Below are 15,512 nucleotides of genomic sequence, written 5' to 3'. Positions count from 1 at the left end.
TTTTCTGCCGTTTGTTGTAGTATCGGTAACATACAGTCTGCTTGTAACTTCAACTTTTTCGTGAAGTATCACGTTTGGTGTTTTGGTCATATGAGCTTGGGGGTGAGCCAGCTTGTGCTTTGGCAGGCGTATGAGCTGGGGGTGAGCCGCTTCCACCGCATTACCAAGACAATGGGCGTTAATCCCTTCACAGCAGGGGAGTGGGCTACATGGACCCTACCAAGCCCTGTGAAATTTTTCGCTTCTCTAGGAGCTCTAGTGTTAAAAATCAGGTAATATAAGCTAATTTTAAAAAGTGCGTCTTAAGTCTGCTTTTAAAATGCGTGAGAGAATGAATGTTACGGATGTCGGGTGGGAGCGTGTTCCAGAGTTGAGGAACAGAGCGACTGAAGGCCCTGCTCCCCATGGTACTAAGACAGTGAGATGAATGGAAGAGGAGGAGCTAAGTGTAGGGAGTGTGAGGTAATGTGGAGAAGATCTGAGAGATAAGGGGGAGCCAAATTATGGATAGATTTAAAAGTGAGAAGCAAGATTTTAAACTGGATGCGGAAATGTATGGGAAGCCAGTGGAGCTGCTGTAGGACCGGGGTGATGTGTTGTATTGAGGGAGTTTTGGTGATAACACGAGCAGCAGCATTTTGTACGAGTTAAAGTCTACGGATAGATTTTGAGGGAAGACCATACAGGAGGGAGTTACAATAATCTAGATGTGAAGTAACCAGACTATTGACGAGGATAGAAGCTGTGTGAGGGGTGAGGGAGGGATGAAGATGGTTAATGTTCCTGAGGTGAAAGTATGCAGTGCGTGTGATGTTATTGATGTGAGATTGAAATGACAGCGTGCCATCAAGGATAACACCCAAACTTTTTACCTTTACAGAGGGAGCAATAGCAGCATTGTCAATATTGATATAAAAGCTGTCAGTCTTGTTGAGTACTGATTTGCTGCCAATTAAAAGAACTTCAGTTTTATTGCTATTAAGTTGAAGGAAATTGGAGGAGAACCAGGATTTTATTTCTAGGATGCAGTCAGAGAGAGAGGGAGGGGGGAGAGTAGTGGATGGTTTAGATGAGATGTAAAGTTGGGTGTCGTCAGCGTAGCAATGAAACTGATTGTTAAATTTCCTGAAAATATAACCCAGTGGAAGAAGATAGATGATAAATAAAAGGGGACCTAGTACTGAACCCTGAGGTACACCAGAGGTGATAGAGGAAAGTCTGGAAGAAAAGGAACCAAGTTTGACATATTGAAGACGATTAGAAAGATAGGAGACAAACCAGTGAAGGGGTGTGTGAGAAATGCCAGTTGCAATTAATCTATTGATGAGGATTGTGTGAGAGCTAGTGTAAAAAGCCGCACTTGGGTCCAAAAGAATAAGAATGGATAAAAAAAAACATTGTCAGCTGCAAGTAAAAGATCATTCGTGATTTTGACTAGTGCTGTCTCTGTCCTGTGAAGGGGTCTGAATCCAGATTGAAATTGTTCATATAGTTTATTATCAGAGAGATGTGAGTGCAGGTGGGAAGCAACAATTTTTTCAAGAATTTTCAAGATAAATGGAAGGTTGGATATAGGGCGAAGGTTATTGAAGTCAGTTGGATCTAAACCAGTTTTTTTGATGATCGGGGTGATTTCTGCAATTTTGAATTTAGAGGGGACAATTCCAGTATTCAGAGAAGAGTGAATAATAGATGTTATAAGTGGAATGAGAGAAGGGAGACAGGCTTTGACCAAAGATGTAGGTAGGGGATCTAATCTACAGGTGGAGGGTTTAGATTTATGAACTAGAACAGAGATATCGTCAGCTGAAGGAAGGGTAAACTGTGACAGTGATGAGAGGGGTGGAGTAATGGGCACACTGAAAGTTGTGAGAGAATCTGAATTCAGAAGTAATTGATTGTGTATTTGATCAATTTTGTCATTGAAAAAGGACATTATTGAATTACAGTACTTGTTAGACAGAAGATGAGAGAAGAAGGTAGAGGGGGGTTGAGTGGTATTGTTGACAATGGAGAACAGAGTTTTTGTGTTACCTTGGCTATTAGAAATGAGATCAGAGAAATAATCTGCCTTTGTAGTGTTGATAGAGTTTTTATAGTGAAGTATGTGGTTATTGTACAAATCTTTGTGTATATTGAGGCCAGTTTTCCTATAGAGGCGCTCCAACTGTTGGGCCCTAGACTTAAGTTCTCTGAGTTCCGAGGTGAACCAGGGGGCTGAGAGTGTGAAGGTAACTGGTCTGGATTTAATGGGGGCTAAAAAAATTTAAAAGGTGTAATACCAGAGCAGCAAACCAGATCCAGGGTGTGACCTTTACAATGAGTTGGAAAGTCAATGTACTGATGCATTCCAAAACTGTCCAAGCAGGATAAAAAGTCTTTAGTAGGATTGCTGGAAGGATTATCCAAGTGAAAATTAAAATCACCTGTAATAAAATATTAGGTGAGAGAGACATTAGATGGGTAATAAAATCAGCAAACTCATTTAAAAAGACAGGATTTGGTTTAGGTGGTTGGTAGACAATAGCAATATAAGTAGGTATGGGTCCAGATATTTGTGACACAGTGGTTTCAAAAGAGCTGACAGCAGATGGTATACTCACGGCCGAGACCTTCCAGTTCTTGCGGTAAAATAACATCATATCACATGTTCATCTTCAAACAGTAACCCCTCCCTCAACCTTCTGTAACCCCTCTGTAACCTGCTCCTCACGATACACACCCCGAGCTCCCCCATTACCATCCCACAACAAGCGGGGGAAAGTCAGCATGGGCTGAAAGTCATGAGCAGGAACATGTGGCACGTGGGAAGATCATATGAACCTTTTTATTTGGCAAATAGGGTTGGCTCCTTTACTAAAACAAACTGCTCATTATCTCTGCAGAGCAGTTAGAAGATACTTTGGTAAATATTTTAGATATTTTACTCCTGCATTTTTATAAAACACGGTCTGGTGCAGCATTCTAATGGAACTGAGTAGAATGGAAACGTGGATAAGACTAGCTGTGTTACTGGGTTGCTGCAGGACCTAAACAACTGCAATACTTTTCCATAGAGGAATTCTGTAGGATCTCAATGACTGCCAGCCATCCAAGGAAATAAGTCAGCAAAGCTAACCTTATTCACACCGGGAAATGTCTATGATGCTTCACAAGAGGGTGGTGTGTAGTGCTTCTCTACTGTACAGCAATTTCTACATTCACCAAAATGTTTCTCTTTCAGCTTTATCTTTTCATAGAACCATTTCACACTTAGGAAACTATTTCTTTTTCGAGGGGAGTTCCATAGGAACTTCATGTTGAATACCACGTTGAATCTGTCCAGTATAGCAAGAATACTGTTGCCCAGTTATGTTCTCTTGCAGACTTAAACCAATTTAACCAAGCACAAGAAACATCTGTTGCTCCTCATCCTCAGCACAGGGACCACTGCCACAGTTTCAGGAGTCACGTTCTTCACATACTCTGATCTGTAGGATTTCCATTCTTAGCCAGATTAGCAACAGTGCTGTTTTCTTCCATCTACAAACTATTTGCCCTACTGAGGATTGAGAAACCTCAGCAACCCTTCTGTAAGCGTGTGCTTTAGGGTTGTGCGGTATGAAACCACCCAACGCTAACATGGTTATCTATGAACAATTTCATGACTGAATAAACATAGCAAATATTAACTTCATGAAACTTATACATGTTAATACATATGAAGATTCTTAACAACATGGATAAAAGGTTATTAAAAATCATACCACTTGTGAGCTGAACTGCATTCATTCCAAATTTCAGTTCTGATCAATTTAACTAGACTAACAAGATAAATGCAAGTCCAGCTCTACCTCACCTCAACAAATAGATCACAGACCTGGTTGTATTAGGGGAAAAGCTCAGCTCAACCCTAACCCTAACCCTGGTTGTATTAGGGGAGGAGCTCAGTTAGTTTCTTCAGCATTCCTGTGTGGAGATTTTCAGCAGGTTTTTGTGATGAGTGTGTATGAATGAATGTTTAATTTATATAGCGCCTTTCAAGATACCCAAGGTGTATCCACCAAACCCATTATTGTGATGTTGGTGTGCATAAACCACTTCCCCCACACCAAAGTATAAATCATAAAACAAACTGTAACCATGAAGAATACAAGTTCACAACAGAAATGATTACCATTAGGGGCACCCAAACCAATCCACACCCTCACAGATTGGTGAAAACACTAAGCAAACCCAGGAGCAGCCATGCCATTCCATCCAAAGGCAAAGAACAACCAGACTCTGAAAATGTTTTGCCAAAACAATGCTTTGTGTTTGCTCTTGCTAATCAGAAGCACTTTTAAGAATCAATTTCTCCTATGCAGACAAGACAGTAGAGTGGGTCTACGCTTCACAGCTCCTTAAGAGGTGGCAACTTTCACAGACACCTCTGTGTCTCACTGCACCTTCACTCTCCTTCCTCATCCATTCAGTCTTGCTATGCCGTATATCATGCCTCCGTTATAACCAGAGATGTATAGTAACGAAGTAGAACTACTTCACTACTGTACTTAAGTACTAAAATGCTGTATCTGTACTTTACTGGAGTATTATTTTTTTCTCCTACTTCCACTTTTACTTCACTACATATTTTCCACCAGTTTAATACTTTTACTCCAATACATTTTTTACGTGCTGTATAGTTACTCGTTACAGTTATAAACATGTTAGCTGGCGCGGTCACCGGGTGAAGCGATCAGGCTGTCATGAGAAAACTGCGCAAGCTCCAGTCGCGTCTCGTTTACTCTGCTGCTGCCTTCACTGAACACTTGAGCTTCGTAATCTAGGTTCACTTGACACGTCGTGATTGGCACAAGGGTCTGCGCGGCAAAAATGACGCAATCGCAGTGGCTCCGCCCATGCACGTTGGCCACATGCGCGGTCGCATCGCGAGGTCGTGCACCTCTCGAATTTTGTGCGTGCGAAGTTACAAGGTGGAATTCATGCACTTGTACGGCACTTTGAAGGTCCATTTTCAGTATTTTCCAGCACCTTCAGCTTAATTTACATATTTATACAAATACAGATATACTCGGAATTATTCCAAATAATTCGCTTTTTATCTCATTAAAAGAGATGGTACAGTGTTTGGTAACAGCAGAAGAGCAGCATAAGTGCTGCATAATAAGCTTGTTGGCATTTTAATGTATATATACATAATGTACATAATGTATATATAGGCATCTCTGCCTCCCTAAAGAGTGTGAAATATTGGCCTTCAAAAATTCACATTAGAACTTCAAGAAACACATCAACGTAAGTTATAAATATAACGCACAGAAGACACACCAGCTTGAGCTGTCAGTAAGCGCTAGTTAGGTTAGATATCTTAGCTAACTAACCTAATTTCATGACGTGCTGCAGTATTCAATTAACATTAGCTGGCAATCATTAAGGCGATGTCATGCCAAAATGTGTTTTTAGCAAAAGTAATCTGTGTCTCTTCATGCTGACTAATCATGTGCCCATTTTTATAGTGTAGTGTTCTTATAGGGTAAGGACATTTATTGAGGGTAAACGCAGGGCAGTAGGCTCACCCTTAGAATCCGACGGATTGATTTTACGTCCAAAATACACCTCATTTTCTCAGCTAAATTAAGACGAACTTGTACTTCTGCATCAAACCTACGAGGTAGCGGGACATAGGTTATCTGTTTTTGTGTACGAAGTGTTAAGCCCAGTTTTTAAAGTTGCTACTTGTTTGTACATACAGAACACTTGTATTTGTGGTCTTTGCCATCTTTGATTTGTAAGCGATATATAAAAACAATTGATAATCAAACTTTGACGGCTTTCTTTAATTAATTAAAAACAATACTTTTTTTTTTACTTTCAGTACTTGAGTAATACATTTGAGAATTACTACTTGCAAAAAACTACTAGTAGAAAAACTACTTGCAATACTTAAGTACAAAAAATGCTGAATACTTCTGTACTTCTACTTAAGTAAAGTTTTTAAAGAACACTTCAACTTCTACTCAAGTCAATTTTTTTTATAGAGTACTTGTACTCAAGTATGGGTCTCTAATACTTTATACAACACTGGTTATAACTCATCAAAATCCCATTTCCTCCCATGGAGATTGTCCAGCCAATGCATATAGCAGGCTCTTTTAAATCTATAGCAGGCTCTTTTAAATCTATAGCAGGCTCTTTTAAATCTATAGCAGGCTCTTCAATCTTCGTGCGGGTTTCTGTCAGAGGTAAGTCAATTTGCATTTATGGAATGACTAATGTCTGCCATGTCCCTGGACATCACCAGTCTAAGACAGACCTGGGCAAACAACGGCCCGCGGCCCATATCCGGCCCGTTGTGCGTCCCTGACCGGCCCGCGAGAGGCCAATCATAAATTAAACAAATATCTATGTCGTGCGTGCAATACAACTGTGATGCTTTTATTTTGAAATCGCTACGTTTGTGTTAATTCCGTATGGACGTACGTGCGCGTGTGTGAGCTGTGCGAGAAACAGTAGGGTTAGGTAGGTGATCAGTGACAAATTAAGGCTGAATTTATACTTTCGCGAATGAACGTAGCGCGCGAACCTCCGCGAACAGCGGAACATTTAAGTGATGAATTTTAATGTTGCATTGTGTTCCAGGTTTGAAATGTGCTGGAATTTAGGCTAAAGTACTTGAAAATGCTTGAAATTGTGACTGTATTTCGATTCACAACAAATAGCTGACTGAACAGGGGGGTAATTCCAGAAAGCGAATTCAGTGAAGAAACCGGGTAAGTAAACTCAGAGTTAACGAAAACTCAGGGTTTTCCGTTCCAGAAACCGAGCTTAGAGAGAACCTGAGTCAGCTGGGAAATATTGAAATGGACCTTGAAAGTGCCGTAGAAGTGATTTATACTTGACGCTCCTTCGGCTCCCAAATGGCTCCTTATTTGAGGGGGTGGCGAACGTACTTTGTTGACCGGGGGGGGTCATAGAGGGGAACCGCAAAAGTCATGTTTGCAGGGTTTATACATCTTTACAAGGTGGAATTAAAGCACTTGTACATCACTTTCAAGGTCCATTTCAATATTTCCCAGCACGTTAAACTTAATTAAGTTAAATATTTATACATATACTTGAAATAATTCGCTTTTAATCACATTATTTAATGGTGGTTTATTTTCAAAACGTACTTAACGTCTTTGCTTTCTCTCATGTTTCGTCCTGGAATTACAAGAGGCTCGTATTTGTTAACGTAATACAAGAAAACTGTTCAGTCAGACAGATATTTGTTGTGAAACGAAGTAGTTACAATTTCAAGCATTTTCAAGTATTTAGCCTAAATTCCAGCACTTTTCAAATCTGAAACAAAAAGCAACATTAAAATTGGTCAGGTAAATGTTCCTTCCCCTGTTTTTGAGGGGTGTTTCTTTATACCAACACACATCGTTTCAGACAACACTGCACAGAACATGACGCGGCAAGCATAAACGCCTCCGCCGTTCACGGAAGTTCGCGCGAGGTGGGCGGAGCCACCGCGATGACGTCATTTTTGTTTGTGTGGCCCTCTGAGACAATTCAGGTTTCTCATGTGGCCCCTTGTAAAAATTAATTGCCCACCCCTGGTCTAAGAGATCCACACATCAGCCTGCAGATGACAGACAAAAGATCTATAAATTAATGGACTCTGAATTTAGGAGGTGTATGTTAGACTCAGGGAGGTCACCATGTCTGAACTCCATAAGGTCGCCTGTATGCACACCATCAGGGTGTGAAACACTTCATGCTCTGCTGGACGGAAGCAGTCAGATCAGGACGGATGAACAGAGGCCACCAGAGAGTGGAAACCCACATGAAGGCGCACATGTGCAAACAGCCCTGTCATGAAGACACGTTTCAGACTTATAAAGACTTCAATTCCCTCCATCTTCACTTTTCCTACCACCAGGAACAAGTGAGTGTCAGGGTAAAGGCCATGTAAAGAAAACTCAAGAGAGAGAGAGAGAGAGAGAGAGAGAGAGAGAGAGAGATAGAGAGTGTGTACCCCTCCTCCAACTTCTCCATACATGCTTCATAGATTAATGACCTTTCTCAATCCAGATGTTTTGCAGAAGGCTGAGTGGAGAAGTGAGGGGCAGGGGGGTGTCTGGGTTCTCTCTCTCTCTCTCCTGCTTTTCTTTTCTTTCCACAATCTTCCCTTTCTGTCTTTTACCCTTATCTCAGCTCTGTCAAACCTGTTTCCCCTCCTGACTTCCTCTTTTCCTTTGACTGCTCATCCTCTCCACACATAGTCTCTACTTGATTACTGCACTGCCCTCCTAAAATGTCAGGGGTAGATTACTTTACATGGAGTAAAAAGCATCGCTATGGGTTACTGTTGAGAAGTACCTCACTGCGAGTGTGAGGTGAGGCAGTGTTGAACCTTATAGCTCTAAAATGTTACATTAGCAGTTAAATGAGCAAACCACCAGTCATAAAATAATGAAAAAATTCCAATATCACCACATCTTTCTATATAAAGATCAAAGGCAAGTCATGCAAGGCCATGTAATGTGAGGTAACTTTTAAAGCATAACCTTTTTAAACATTATAAACATTTTCTCTTAACAAAATGATGAATTTGCCATCTTGTTCGCTGTTTCTCTTTTAATTCCTTGAACTCCTTAGCAGTGGCTATTTTTAAAATGTGCTATATAAATAAATGTAACAAGCTTTGTAAATCACTTTAGGGAGGAGAATACATTTGGAAACATCTGTGATACATGTGACTACACAATGACATGTGTACATAAAAGCTTGTATTAAAATGCATATTATATAGCTACAGATAATATGCAAACATAACACAAGTGTGTCGTAAGTGTTCTTAGCAATATGCCAAGCCAGACAAAACTAGTACAAAGTTACTTTTTCTGCTACATGTCTAAGTGTTTACTTACATAGGCAACTGCCGATAACTCGAGTATAATGAGACGCTAAACAGGTTTACTGCGCCGGGTATTTAAGGGAATTCAACATGGGTTGTGATTACGTAAAGTAAAAGAAAGAAAGAAAGAAAGTCGGAAAGAAAATCAAGTTGAAAAGAAATAACGTCATCGGCCACATTGCATATCCCTTGATCTCGGAACTGCTGGGGACGCACGCGGGTAATTGTTTCCAGAGGCTGAAACGGGGCATTTACACGGGGCATCTACACGGGGCATCTACAACTAGACCGAAAAGGCCACGCGGTCTACTTGGTGCCTGTTGCATTTTCTCAGCATACACATCATTACCTTCCTGCCTCTGCTAAATGATACGAATTAATATGAATATCTAAAATACAGACGTCGAACGTGCGCGTTACCTCTATATTGCGAGATAACTTGGTTTCTAGTCTTTTTTTTTATGTCATAATTAACTTTGGTTCTGTTCCACCACTTTAAACATTTCTTCTGCGCAACACCAACGGTTAAAAGCCGAGCGTCGTGGTGCAGCCTAAAAACAGCGAAACGACAAGAAAAATAGCGGTCAGAATACCAAAAGCTTTGGCAGTGTGTCCGGATAGAGCACACAAAGCCTCGCAGCTATCGCACTCTCTCAAGACGCAATTAACTGGACGCGACGTTAACTTGACAGATATTTTACCAGGGCCTGTTTGCCAACGCAGCCTAAGATGGATGTTGTCCAATGATGACACTTTTGATTGTGTTTTGAGAAACAAAATAATTAACGAAGACGCTGGGAACTGATGAGTTATTGTTATTGGACACCGTCTCACAGCCCTTCCACCCGTTCAAGTCAAACTGCCAGTAATGAAGGGGAATGATCAGGCACCAGCATTATTTTGAAATAAATTCCACGACTTGACAAATACTAAATTCAGCTTAGTATGCTAGAGGAGTTTTCCAAAGCTACTCGTGAGCCGTCCATTTTGCAGCTCGATTGAGCACATTCGCTGATGCGGATAAAAGTAGTTTGAAAAGTAATGTCTGACAGTTTGCTTTCCGTCTACAGCCCGATGCGGTGTTCTATCTCCAACCACGAACTAGGAATGTATTTTGCATCATGAGATTCATTCACAGGAACAGTAGATACTCAATGCTTAATTGGGTCCAATATCAGTACAGACTGCTTGCCAAGTCATACAAACCTACAATTTATTTCACGGGAATATTAAACTGGTTGATTCGACAGACCGTAGTAGCCTATATATAAATAAACCAAATATTAAAAATAAAGCAAATATTTAGGCATACATGTTTGTGAAGTGCCGAGCATTAGCTTCCAAAAACCAAATGACACACGCCACTGTTAACTTTAGAAATAACTGCTACTCACCGTCGACAGCCCTCGCAGGAAGGATCACCTCCATACTGTGCAAAAAGCCCAGGAAAAGCAACCCGACAAACATCACGATTGCAGTCAAACGCAACATGTTTCTCTCGCTCAGTCAAAAACTTGAAATAAAACACAACAAAATTAAAACAACGGCGCGAGGAACCACACTACGCCCGGTGCTTCCTGACAGGGTCCAATCCTGCAGAAGCCTACAGTCTAGGTAAGGCAACCAGCGTCCGCGATGCTTTTTCTCGTTTTCTGCCCTTACGCCGCGTAATAAAATGAAGCAGTGATTGCGGGAAGTCGCACACTGTCGCAAAGAACCCTGGAAAAAGCCAAAGCTTTCTCCGGCCATACACGTCTAAGGATTCATTGAAGGCATGATTCAAACTGTGGTTATCCTAAGGTAAAAACAAGCTCGTGCGTGCGTCGTTTAGATGTCTGCTGCACGCGCAGAGAGACAGAAAGCATCACTACATCCAGGTAACAACGTGGTCAAACCATTATAAACAATTTCTTTGTTCCGTCTAGCAGCCACCGTCACACTGAAAGGAACAAGTAATAAAGGTTTCTCAGGTTCCCGGTTCACTGCTTCTTGGTGCTAATAAAAAAATGAGCTAGACTGGGGTCCAATCCCCAACTCAACGTTGTTGTTTGTGACGTCAGAGAAACAAATGGGTGGCAACATCCTTACATATCGATTTATCAGCGCACAATTCGTTCATTGGCCAATCACCAAATGGTGACATTGTTATCGAATCAAAGTCGAGCGTGTTGAGTGTACGCTGAAAAAGCGTCTCAGTTGGAAGAAAAAGGTTCAAAACCCAGTCAAGATTTACTCCTGTGCTCAAGAGTTTGATTTTGTCATCGTTTTGGGGAAAGTGTTATATTTCTCAAGCTATAACACAGCAAATCTTTACTAAAAGGGCTGTTTTTTATTTATAAGTGTAAGTTGTTTAGCATTCCCATCAGAAGTGTGGATGCGTGTAGCTATGTAGTATTTAATAATGTTACATTTAAGATGAGATGATTTATATAGTTCTTTAAACATGTATAAACACTTACAGTTATTGACTGAGTGGAAGATGTATACACATATAAACATATGTGCTCAATAATGTTCTTTGAGTGGAGGATGTATACATATGAGCTTTTTCAGTAATGTTCTTTGAGTGAAGGATGTTTACATATATGAGTTTATTCAATAATGTTCTTTGAGTGGAGGAAGTGTACATATGAGTTTATTCAATAATGTTCTTTGAATGGAGGATGTATACATATATGTTCTTTGCCTCCAGTGAAAGTGACAGTGAGACTGCCCCGTACATCCCAAACAAGCCTAACAGTTCACTCACATAACAGCTCACTAGCCACCACATATCTTCGAAAAACGTTTTTGCACACTTCAAACTCTCAAAGGTCCTACAGCCTTGTCATGTGAAACAAATGACTAAACTCCAACACAATTCAACAGCATTTGTTCATCTGAATTGAGGTTGTTTATCTGAATTGTGGAAAATGACCTGTTTTAGGGAGCCAAATCACTTTTGTGCAGTCATGCACTAGTAAACATGAACACAAGATTGAGAAATAGTGTCATAATCCCACTACCACTCCAGATATATTTAACTACTGACTTTGCTCTTTTAAAACTATTGAACAACCATGTTAATGCATTATAGAAATCCAGTGTAAGGTGAGACTTTGTGCCAGGGCTCAGGTTACACATGTCCTATATGGCAGTATGGTTAGTATGATTTATGGCAGTATAGTTAGTACGGTGTATGGTAGTATGGTTTATGGTAGTTTGATTAGTATGGTTTATGGCAGTATGGTCTGTGGTAGTATGGTTAGTATGGTTTATGGCAGTATGGTCTGTGGTAGTATGGTTAGTATGGTTTATGGCAGTATGATTCTGTACATGGTACAGCTAGACCACCAGGCAAGCAGCAGTCTTGCTGTTTGTGTGAAGTTTATTCCCAGAACATAAAGCCCAACTTTGTCCAATCGTATATTTATTTACATTGTATGATATAGTATGTATATTTACATTGTGTGATATAGTACCAATTTATTTACATTGCATGATATAGTACCTATGTTAATTTACACTTCTTCTAAGTATCATTTTAAATTCCTGTAGTTTTTGAGATATTGTGAGTGTTTATTTGCAATTCTAGGTATTGGCATTAGTTCCTGTATGAATAGCATTCTTGTTCAAGAAGATGAATTCTGTGAGCAGATAACAAAGCACTTTGTAAATCGCTCTGGATAAGACCATCTGTTAAATATCCTGAAGGTAAATGTAAGTGTGCATGTGCTTTATTTGTAGTTTCATGGTTTTATGTCATCTCTTCCAAGCAATTCTGACCAAACAAAATCAACAGAAGGGCCAGTGACAAAACAGCAGGGTTTCATAATACATACATACACATACAGCAGTGTTTCATAATACATAGACTCATACAGCAGGGTTTCATAAGACACAGTCAACAGGATTTTATCTGACACAGACACCAGGGTTTAATCAGACACAGACTCATACATCAGGGTTTCATCAGGCATATATACAGACAGCAGGTTTTCATCAGACACCGACAACAGGGTTTCATCAGGCACAGACACATACAGCAGGGTTTCATCAGACACTGACAGCAGGGTTTCATAACCTTCGGTGGCAGCCAGCTGAGCTCGGCTTTGATGAGTCATGAACCTGTATCATGGATCATGTATTATGGATCTGGATCATGAATCTGGTTGATGGTTTTTCACATTGCGTAATCACAAGCAAAGGCATAATCACCTAAACCACTGAAACTCTACTAGAGTTTTGATTTTCAGAAAGATTTCAGGCTAGTGCTGCATCAGCACTTTGTGGGCTGCTATTAAGTTATTAATTAATTTTTATTTATTATTGTTGTTGTTATAAATGTTCATAATAATTTTATTGTAATTATTGTTGTTGTTGTTTATTATTATCATTATTGATTGTTGTTGTTAATGTCATAATTATTCGACATTAACTCGAACTCGTATCAAACTCATATCAAACCCTTATCAAATCTGTATCAAACCCATATCAAACCCATATCATATTAACTAGGCACCCAGGGGAAATAATAATTGTATGTCTCCTTTTACTGATAATAAGTGTATAATATAATTATTATTATAAAATTAATAAATGTATATCATACTGTTTATCATCATGCTCTGGACTGCTTAGAGGTACTAAATAACAGAGAATACAAAATAGAGAATGTAAATCCAGCTGTTTATAGTGTGGTACTGTACTGCAGATTAGTTATTTGTGTTGTGCCAAGCCTGCCTGTTTGTTACTATATTCAGTTTATCACTGAGCCATTTACCATTACGTAAACCCAGATGGTCCAGTGAAGGCGAAGGAACTTTTTGTTCTTTTCTTCTTCCTCTTTTCTGTAATTCAAACCATCAATGGAAAATAAGGCATGAAAAAATGCACAATGCAGTCTTTGTCTCCATACTGCATGGAAAGAATAATACTGGGTTCAAAACATTTAGATCGTCTTGATGGATGTTGTTGCTTTTGGAAAGGTCTACCTGTATCAGGATTTTATGACCTCCTGTCAAAACAGGACGGACACTCATTGAGATGTAACAAAAGCCAGGAAGTGTCTTTGAAGTTAGTTCAGAATAAAGGGTTCACTCTTGAATGTGTTGGACTATGGTAGCCTCCACTAGAGTGTTCATATTAGTATTATTATTACTTACAATCTGTGTAGGTACATCATACAATGTAGTGGTCACGATTAAATACTTTCCTTGCTTGATCATTTTTTATTCAACTTTGAGAAAAATCTGGCTCCACATAACGAAAGAATCTTGACATAGTTCACCTAAGGATGACTACCTTGTGAGACTTCGTAATGCTGCTATGAATTTAATTACGTTGAGTATACACTACTGCCACCCAGTGGAAGGGAGAGTTAATAAGATCTTTAAACTTCCTATTATTCATGTCCTATTATGTCTTTAAACTTCCTATTATTCATGTTCCTATATTTTTAGATGTATTTATTTATTTGGAACAAAACACTAACATGAATATATTAATACACAAAAGTGTTTAACGCTCCTCCTATTTGGACAGTGCACAGTTAATTCTGATGGTTAAATTTGAAATGTGATTTACATTCTCACGTGGCTGATTTTGTCACCATCATGTTCTCACATGGCTGATTTTGTCATCATCATGTTCTCACGTGGCTGATTTTGTTGCCTTCACGTTTTGTAAATGAAATACCTGTAATATCTGAAAATATTAGCATTTCTTTTACAAACTGTCTTTACTTCAGTTAATAAATGATCATTTGAGTAATGTGCTTGTTTAAATCAATAAAATTGTAATGATTAGAATCAGAAAACATTCATGTTCTTATTTTGTCTCACAATGCCAAAATAATAAACGTAACACAACTTACATTTCATGATAAAAACAGAATATGGTAAGTGAACATTTGGGATGCACAAATAGAACAGGATAATAAAAAGAGCTTATATATTTAATCATTTTGCCATCTTGGCACATCTGAAACAAGTGGGTGGCTCTCTCTCTGACAAGTGGTAATGGGGATTTACAGGAGACACATGTGGTAATGGCTCTACAGAATACATGTATGGTAATGGATCTGCAATACACATTTGGTAATGGGTGTACAAGATACACGTGTAGTATTGGGGATGTACAGGACACACATGGTGAAGGATATACAGGAGACATGTATGGTACTGGGGATCTAGAGGAGACGTGTGGTATTGGAGATCTATAGGAGACGTATGGTATTGGAGATCTATAGGAGATGTGTGGTATCTATCTGGGTTCTATAGGACATGGTATTGGGGTTCCATAGGAGATGTGTGGTATTGGGGAGCTACAGGAGACATGATTAGTAATATGGATCTACAGGAGACACGTATTGTAACAGGGATCTGTAGGAGATGCTTGTGGTATTGGGAATCTTTTTGCTCAGGGAAACAAATGTGAGAGATAGGAGAGGTCCACCTTGAAAGCATCCCCCTTAATTAAAAGCATCCCCCTTTTCTGACCTCACTGCTGTCCAGAAGTTACTATGCAAACATTCATATTTTCTGAGTTGCCCATCCAAGAGAGCAATGAAATTGTGCAAAACTTATTAATTATGCTTTGAGTATGCTGGCTAATAGTTGTTGCAACCTTTCAATGCATTTTCTTT

The 15,512-nt window shown here is 39.5% G+C and overlaps 1 protein-coding gene across 3 annotated transcripts in view; it reads right to left on the bottom strand.

The window, feature by feature from the left end:
* The window catches only part of LOC143514308 (low-density lipoprotein receptor-related protein 1-like), a 148,302-nt gene extending 137,406 nt beyond the window's left edge, over positions 1–10,896 (bottom strand). The window contains exon 1 of one of the 3 annotated variants that reach the window (XM_077005348.1): positions 10,282–10,896. In XM_077005348.1, the coding sequence (XP_076861463.1) occupies positions 10,282–10,378 (97 nt within the window). In that variant the 5' untranslated portion in view covers positions 10,379–10,896. The remainder of the gene's footprint in view (positions 1–10,281) is intronic. The other 2 variants (XM_077005334.1, XM_077005341.1) reach the window with 2 other exon arrangements.
* Positions 10,897–15,512: the final 4,616 nt, after the last annotated feature.

Source organism: Brachyhypopomus gauderio, chromosome 1 (assembly GCF_052324685.1).
Source record: "Brachyhypopomus gauderio isolate BG-103 chromosome 1, BGAUD_0.2, whole genome shotgun sequence".
Lineage (NCBI taxonomy): Eukaryota > Metazoa > Chordata > Actinopteri > Gymnotiformes > Hypopomidae > Brachyhypopomus > Brachyhypopomus gauderio.
This window is presented reverse-complemented; position numbering and strand designations above follow the sequence as displayed.